At 46.1% G+C, this 7,860-nt stretch overlaps 1 protein-coding gene across 1 annotated transcript; it reads left to right on the plus strand.

Annotated features, from left to right (window-relative positions):
- The first annotated feature begins 5,434 nt into the window (after nt 1–5,434).
- Nucleotides 5,435–6,370, plus strand: LOC102457560 (olfactory receptor 51G2-like). Its single transcript, XM_006132437.3, has one exon. The coding sequence runs from the start codon at nt 5,435–5,437 to the stop codon at nt 6,368–6,370; it is 936 nt and encodes a 311-aa protein (XP_006132499.1).
- Nucleotides 6,371–7,860: the final 1,490 nt, after the last annotated feature.

Below are 7,860 nucleotides of genomic sequence, written 5' to 3' on the forward strand. Positions count from 1 at the left end.
TGGATTCAGGAGGAGGTTCAGGGCTGGGACAGGGGGTTAGGAAGCAAGCTCTGGCTGGGCACCATTTATCTGAGACTGCTTCTGGGTGGTGGAGCAGTGGGGTTCAGGTGGACTTACTTCTGCCCCAGCCCTGAACCACTCCTGAAAGGAGCTGGCGTGTACAGCAATGGCTCCGTGGCACTGTGTGCAGCCCCTCATCTACAGGCACTGAGCCCACAGCTTCTACTGGCCACGGCTCCATGTTACTGATCAATGGGGGCTGCAGGAGGGTGTCTGCAGGCAAGGGTTAGGAGGGACACACACTGACACCAGTGCTCCCCCTTCTCCCTCCCACACTCTGCACAGCAGGCAAGAGGCTCCCAGGGGGGCAGCTCCCAGGCAAAGGGCAGGATCAGCGTGTCAGAGCAGGGGAGGAGCAACTGAAGTACCAGAGCTTGATGGCTTCCCAGCCAAATCAGTGGGGATCACGTGTCAGAGGGTCCAAGATCTACCGGAAGATCCCAAACTCTTCGTTGAGTCCTTTTGATCCATTTTCCCATTGTGGTTGCCATGCCAGCACTAAAAAAAAGTAGCTTGTGCTAATTGAACTCCCTCCAGCCAGAGTCTTTGGTCAACAATAGAATATTCTCCCATTAATTCTTCTGAGCAAGTCAATTTTCCCATTCGGGAAAGACTCTCCCCAATGCCATACACCCGGCGCTTGAGAGACATCGACTCATTCATCCCACATGGCCATGGGCCTGCTCTTTTCCATGAGTCACAACCGTAGTCCGGCATGATTTTACTTAGCCAGATGTCCACTTACCATGGGTGTGGCCAAGCTTGCAGTCCCATAGTTTGTTTATAGCCACCCGTCCTGGCTCTCAGTCTTCTCTGCTGTTATTTGGGGTTCATTTATCCCTAAATGTCTTCTAAAGGCCCAGTAATAATGGAAGTGTTGGTAATGCTCCTTCCGTGGTTAGGCAAACGTTCTGGTTCAGCGCCGGTCAAGTCCCGAGGTTGTTGGACTACAGAGATTCAACATGAACCTCTAGACATCTTCAGATAATTACAAAACACATAATCCTAAAACCTTAATCTCACCTTCCTAGGTACCACCGATATATTCATTCTCTCTGGGTTATTTGCATCCCTAATAGTGTTAGAGCCTTTACTTTAAAAATATTTTTTTGGAAATTTTTCCCTTGCCCGGGCCCACTTTGGCACTTGCCTGGTGCTGAGGTCATGGTCATCAGTCTGTAAAGTTCACATCCAGTGGCTCTGAATATATTGCCCCAAGGGCTTACTCGAAACGCATCCCGTCTTTACGCGAGCTCTGGAATTCTTCTCCCTCAAATATAATTCACACAGCAGAATTTTTCCACCTGACAAACAATGCAAAGCAAAGCAATTGCCAAAGGCATAGCCCCATATCCACAATCCCAGTCTGGGTTCTGTCTGGGAGATCCTTCAGAGGAGGTGCATGTTCCCTCTTCACAAGTGGGTCTGCCCCATGAGAGCTCAGCACCTACTAAACCATCTTGTTAGTCTTTAAAGTGTCACGTGACTGCTTTTTTTGTCTTACCAAGATCAGACTAACACGGCTACCTCTCTGTTTCTTTACCTCTGTAAAAGAACCCAAAATGGAGCTAATCTTTTAGACATGACATTAATAGTGATGTGTGTATCCACTTCCCTTTTTCTCCCTTTTTAACGTAGAGGACACTGTAAATGGGCCAATACATTTTTATTTCAAGACATGGACTTCTGCTGTCAGCCACAACAGATTAACTGTATTCCCAGTTTCCAATATTTCACATCATGAACACATATACATCTTAGTCCAATACCTCCCACACAATCTTCTGCAACACTCTGATGGACATGTCCATCAATGGAGCTTTGTGGAAATTCCCTGGCCTGGCCAACCTCCTGGGGAGTTAATACAGAACAGGGGACTGGTGCAGAGAATTTTCTTTCTTTCTTTCTTTCTTTCTTTCTTTCTTTCTTTCTTTCTTTCTTTCTTTCTTTCTTTCTTTCTTTCTTTCTTTCTTTCTTTCTTTCTTTCTTTCTGTCTGTCTGTCTGTCTGTCTGTCTGTCTGTCTGTCTGTGAGATCCCAGCTATAAGAGCACCATCTTTACCATTCAGCTGTCCCCACGGCAGCCATGGGACTAATCGGAACCATACAACCAGGGCTGACATGTCTAGATTCCAGGAATGGAGCCTACAGCAGGGCTGGTGCCACAGGCCAGTTGTTTAGCATCACCTCACCCATCCCCTGTGATTTGGCCTCCTGCCGTTTGCCATTGGCTATGACGGGGTTAAAGCTGGTGCACACGAAGCCAAGCAGCTGAGGTTCCCTGATGGCCAAGTGGCCCCAAGGGAAGGTACAAACATGCTGCATAAAGACAGTTGCCTCCCTAGCTGAACACACACTGCCTGCTGTCTAGGCTGTCTCTTTGGTGACTCCTTGTTCTTTACAGTGAAGACCTCTGGTGCCAGCGGCTCCCTTCTAGCAGGAACTGGGTACGTGGGCAGGTTTCACTATCTGTAACATGCCAAGTGCAGGGCGAAGGCTGCAGGCTGTTTGCATTGGCAGATGTTCTGTGCAGTGCCAGAGGATTCAGCTGGGATGTTGGGGTGACTGAGTGAGAAAGGTGGGGGGCAGTCAATGGAAGCTATCTCGGATACCCTCTGCTATATCTGCCCATGCTCGACAGAGGTTCACGATGAGCTTGGAGTGTTAAACCCTCAATGCCCCAAGTCAGGATTGCTCGGTGTGTCCTATTTCGAGAGATGCCGTGCGCTCTGGGTGAGATCCTGTCCAGGGCTGAGTTGCTAAATCACCTCGTGTTTATTTGCTCCCAGAAACACAATCAGCAAATGCGTTTTCAAATCTTTGATTCCTTGAGGGTCTCACTGAGCGACGGCTTTTCTCGAGCTGCTGCTTCCCTTCCTGCTTGTTTTCTAGCTGCCTGCTGGTAAACTAAGAGCCAGACTGGTTTCATTCAATACCGCCATCCTTTATATGTCCCCATAATTAATCCAATGTAAACACACAGCAAACATCCCATGATCTGAGTTTAACCTACCCATTCTGTGCCAGGTGCTGTGAATTTTATGTGTCCAGAGAGGCACAGTGCGGGAGAGGGAGAACAATAGGCAATTCTCTGATGGGAAATGAAGTGCCATTTTCATGAATTCTCAAGCATTATAGTTTGAAACACACTTTCTGCAAACCCTCATCATGCCAAAATAACAGGCGGTGGGGTTATACTGTGAATCAGAGAGTGCGAATTTGGAAAATCAATATTTTAGATATATTGATTCCAGTGCCTGTTGCTATTCTGGAGACTATAGACTGACAGAACAGAACCTCAGGAGAACCAGTCACCTTTAAACCTAGGGATGGAGATGGACAGTGGAGGTACTAGACTCTAACCTGAGAAACATTTTTTTCAAAGAAGATGAGAGGGGAAGGAATGGGTTAACTGGCTGTGGTAAAGAACAAGGTGCAAATGTTATGCTAAAAATGACCCTGATGGCATGTATGTGTATTGAGATCCAGCTGCAGAGTGAAGGAATTTCTACAGGAAGGACGTGATGTTTGCTTTAGAAAGTGTTTCTGAAGAACTCCCAAGAGTGTTTGCAATTGTTTTGTGCTCCTCGCTCTTTGTCCAGGAAACTGTTCCATGGTATTGTCTCCTGGTAACTGGCCAGAAACAGTTTCTTACGCTGATATTCAGAAGTTGGAGGAACAATATGCCAGTACACAAGCTGCGCAAGAGTTACAAAAAAGTCCTGAGAGAAAAAATTTGCTGGTGTCTATTTTGGCAAAGAGCTGAACTGAGGTGTAGGACAGCGAGTGTGATGGTGGCCGTTTATGCCCATCAGCTTTTGCAGGAGCATGGCTGAAGTAACTGGCACACTCAAGTGGAAATCTAGTGTTTGCCCTGATCACCCATTTGTATTTCCAGCTCCTTCTCCCATCAGCTGAAGTTGCTGTCCGTGTTCACTTAGAATGTACCAGAACCTTCCATGGGGAGAACATTCAGGTCCTGGGAGGAGGAAGAGAAGCCTGTAGGATGAGCCATATCTCTGGATTCAGACAACACTGGTGGGCAAATTGCTTCAGCTTCTCTTGCAGGGATTCCTTGCTGGGGTCCAGGGTCTGTCATAGGAAACATGTGCTGAAGTTAAGAGACTTGTATTGAATTCACACCTCTAAATCTGAACTGATGCCATTGAAATCAACAGCATTGGTTTAAGTACACCTAAGAATTCCTAGCAACTTCTCCAAAGATCCTATGACCCAATCTGGACTCTCTGGAGTGGAGAAAATAAATAGATATATATACACTACAATGAGGCAATACCAGACATTTATAAATAGATTAAATGGCATTCAATACATTGAATGATTGTTTTCACCACACTCGTGGCATGTTTGCACACATCATGCTGCCGTGGGCCACATGGAGATGTGAAGGGCCAGCACAGGTGTCTGTGGGGAGGTAACAAATGTAAATTCACATAGTGCTCAAGTAGGCTGCGGAACTCCATGATTCAAGATATTTAAGGGTATGTCTACACTGCATCCCTAGTTCAGACTAGGGATGCAAATGGAGACGACCGAAGTAATTAATGAAGCGGGGATTTAAATATCCCGCACTTCATTAACATGATCTCGCCGGCGCGCTAGTTCGAATCACAGCTGATCACATGTTAGTTTGGACTAAAGCCCTTAGTCCGAACTAACGTTACTTCTCAAAAATAAGGAGTAACGTTAGCTCGGACTAAGGGCTTTAGTCCAAACTAACACGTCCCGGCGCACACTTCCTGGTTTGAATCAGCTGTGATTCGAACTAGCACGCCGGCGAGATCATGTTAATGAAGCGCGGGATATTTAAATCCCCGCTTCATTAATTACTTCGGTCGTCTCCGTTTGCATCCCTAGTCCGAACTAGGGATGCAGTGTAGATGTACCCAAAGAGTCTAGGAGCTTAGGAAGATACAAACAAGGCATGGATATTTATCTCGGTAACCAGAATATCCAATTACAGTGGTGAAGGGAGATTTAAAACTCTTGGAATAGCCAACTCATTACTAATTGCACCCCCACAAGAATCTTATTTGTGTGCGTTGAGGGGAAACGTTGCCTTGGAGCAGGTTTAGTTATTCCTATTGCAAGGCTTCATCCACCTTCCTCCAATGCATCTGGTACTAGCCGCTGAATATTGAGTTGATGGACTATAGGTCTGCTCCAGTCTAGCAGAGCCTGTCTTCCTGACAGTGCTGTAAATCCAAGATTATATCTGGCTGATCTTCCTGGGCTCCTCGATGTATGTTGAACTGCACTAAGAGCAGACAGCTTCCTCGTTGAATATCATTGAATCTCTTCTTGTTCCTTTCAGGAAGACAAGTTCCAAACTCCTTATAGCTCCTTGGCACATGATGTCAGATGTCAATGACACTGAATTCACACATGTCATGTTCCTTCTCTCTGCGATACCTGGGCAGGAAGACTTCCATCTATGGATCTCTATCGCCTTTGGTTTAGTTTATGCTATTGCTATAGTAGGCAATTCTGTCATTCTAGTCATTATAAAAACTGAGCCAAGCCTCCATGAGCCCATGTACATTTTCCTTTCCATGTTGGCCCTCACAGACCTTGGCTTTTTGATAGCCACCATGCCAACAACATTGGGCCTGTATTTCTTTAACTTTAGGGAGATCAACCTCCATGCCTGTATTTTCCAAATGTACTTCGTTTCCGTCCTTCTATTCACTGAATCTGGTGTGCTCTTGTCGATGGCCTTTGACCGCTTCATCGCCATCAGTAACCCACTGAGATACAGTTCCATCTTAACCCGGCCGAGAATAGCTACAATGGGGCTGGTGAGTGTGATAAGAGCACTTACTGTACTAATCCCATTCCCCGTTTTCCTGAGGCAGTTCCAATACTGTCGATCCAATGTCCTCACCCATTCCTACTGCCGGAATGAGGACATCCTGAAGTTGGCTTGTTCGGATGTTGGATTAAGAGGCATGTACGGCATGATCATTAAAATCTTAACAATGGGGTTGGATTTGCCGCTCATCTTCTTCTCTTATGTGATGATCCTCAAAACAGTGCTGAGCATCACATCACGAGTGGAGAGCCTTAGGGCCCTGAACACCTGCGTCTCCCACTTCTGTGCTGTCCTCCTCTTATACACACCAGAGTTCAGCTTGTCGGTGATAACCAGATTCGTGAAGGATGCATCTCCTTTGCTTCGGATTCTTCTGAACTACGTCTCCCTGCTAGTCCCACCCCTGATGAACCCGATCGTGTACAGTGTGAAAAGCAAACCCCTGCGTGAGCGGATCATCAAGGTGTTCACCATGTGAAGGGACCGTTCATCACCCCAGTGCAGTGCCAGTGACACCGGAGACAGGAAAACGTGCCATAGTCACCTATTTGATCCTGGATCATTACATCGGAGATGCCATGAGCTACCATTTGCCACTATGTAAAGAGAGGTTCAGAATGAATCTAAGATCTAGGGTATTGGGCGAGGCGCTTCTGATGGTTTTGCACTGCCATGATTTATGAATTTGACTTCTGGGTACACTTATGCATAACTTGTAGATGCTTTAGACAAAGTACCTCATGTAACTTATCAAATGTAATATCACAATCTGCGATATCAATACATATTATTCCCCTTGCATGTAAAGTTAGAGATGTTGGATAGGGAATGGTTTATGTTTTGTTTTATATATATGAAGATATGCCTATCTCATAGAACTGGAAGGGACCTTGAAAGGTCATCAAGTCCTATCCCCTGCCCTATAGCAGGACCAAGTACCATCCCTGACAAATTTGTCCCAGATCCCTAAATGGCCCCTTCAAGGATTAACCTCACAATCCTGGGTTTAGCAGGCCAATGTTCAAACCACTGAGCTATCCCTGTGCAAAGGAAAGTCATCAAGGCTGTTCCCAATGATGGGACATCTCAAAATCTGGGTTACTGCCTGTAAGCACCTACCTTGCCTTTAAAGCCTAAGCAACAGTTGGTCTTAGGTAAACATGTGACCAACCCAACTGGTAGGGTCTGATCATTTAATATTCCTTGGAAGTTAGGAGAGAGAACTACAATTTCCTGCCCAAATTGAAATCTATAAAAGAACGGGATATGAGCTGTCCCTTGGGCTTTGGCTGGTGTGACACCCTAATGCATAAACTAGAGGCCCAAAGGATAAAAATCTTCCCTGGCATGGAGATTTAGCTGAAAAAAGAGGAGTTTTTGGGTAACTTTGCAATGAGCTTGAGTGTGTTACAACTAGCTCTACGTTTTCTGTTCTTTTAAATTTGCAATTTCCTGTGCTCTGCCTGCTTTCACTTGCAGCTGCTTGAACCCTACTGCTTGTACTTAATAAAATAACTGTTATTGACTATCAAGCCGAGTGGAAATAATTGTTACTTGGTGGAGCAGTCAGCATCCTCCTGTCATTGTTAAAGGGGGCTTGCCTGAAGGATTTAATTTGGGTTCTGATCCCTTTTGGTCAGTGGGCTTCTTGGTTACTGTGCCTGAAACTGCACTCTCCTCAGACCTGAAGAGAGTTATTGTCTCTATTTCTCTTTGTGGGTTGGATGGGGGGTTTCTCAGCTCGGTGCCTTCTCTGGGGGAGACCAGATCTGGTCCAGCAGGACAGAGTGGTGAGAAGCCCTAGAAGGCAGGAGGTGAGTGTTAATGGCTTTGTCAGCATAAACACACTAGGACACATCCCTGAAGGGTCTTCTATGACCGCAGCTCATCACTGGTCTGTCCCTACCTGCTGGCAAGTGAGGACAGTGATTGGGGTAAAGAGATCAAGGCCGCCAGCACCATCTCCAC

This window comes from Pelodiscus sinensis, chromosome 1, assembly GCF_052426305.1.
Source record: "Pelodiscus sinensis isolate ZL-2025 chromosome 1, ASM5242630v1, whole genome shotgun sequence".
NCBI lineage: Eukaryota > Metazoa > Chordata > Testudines > Trionychidae > Pelodiscus > Pelodiscus sinensis.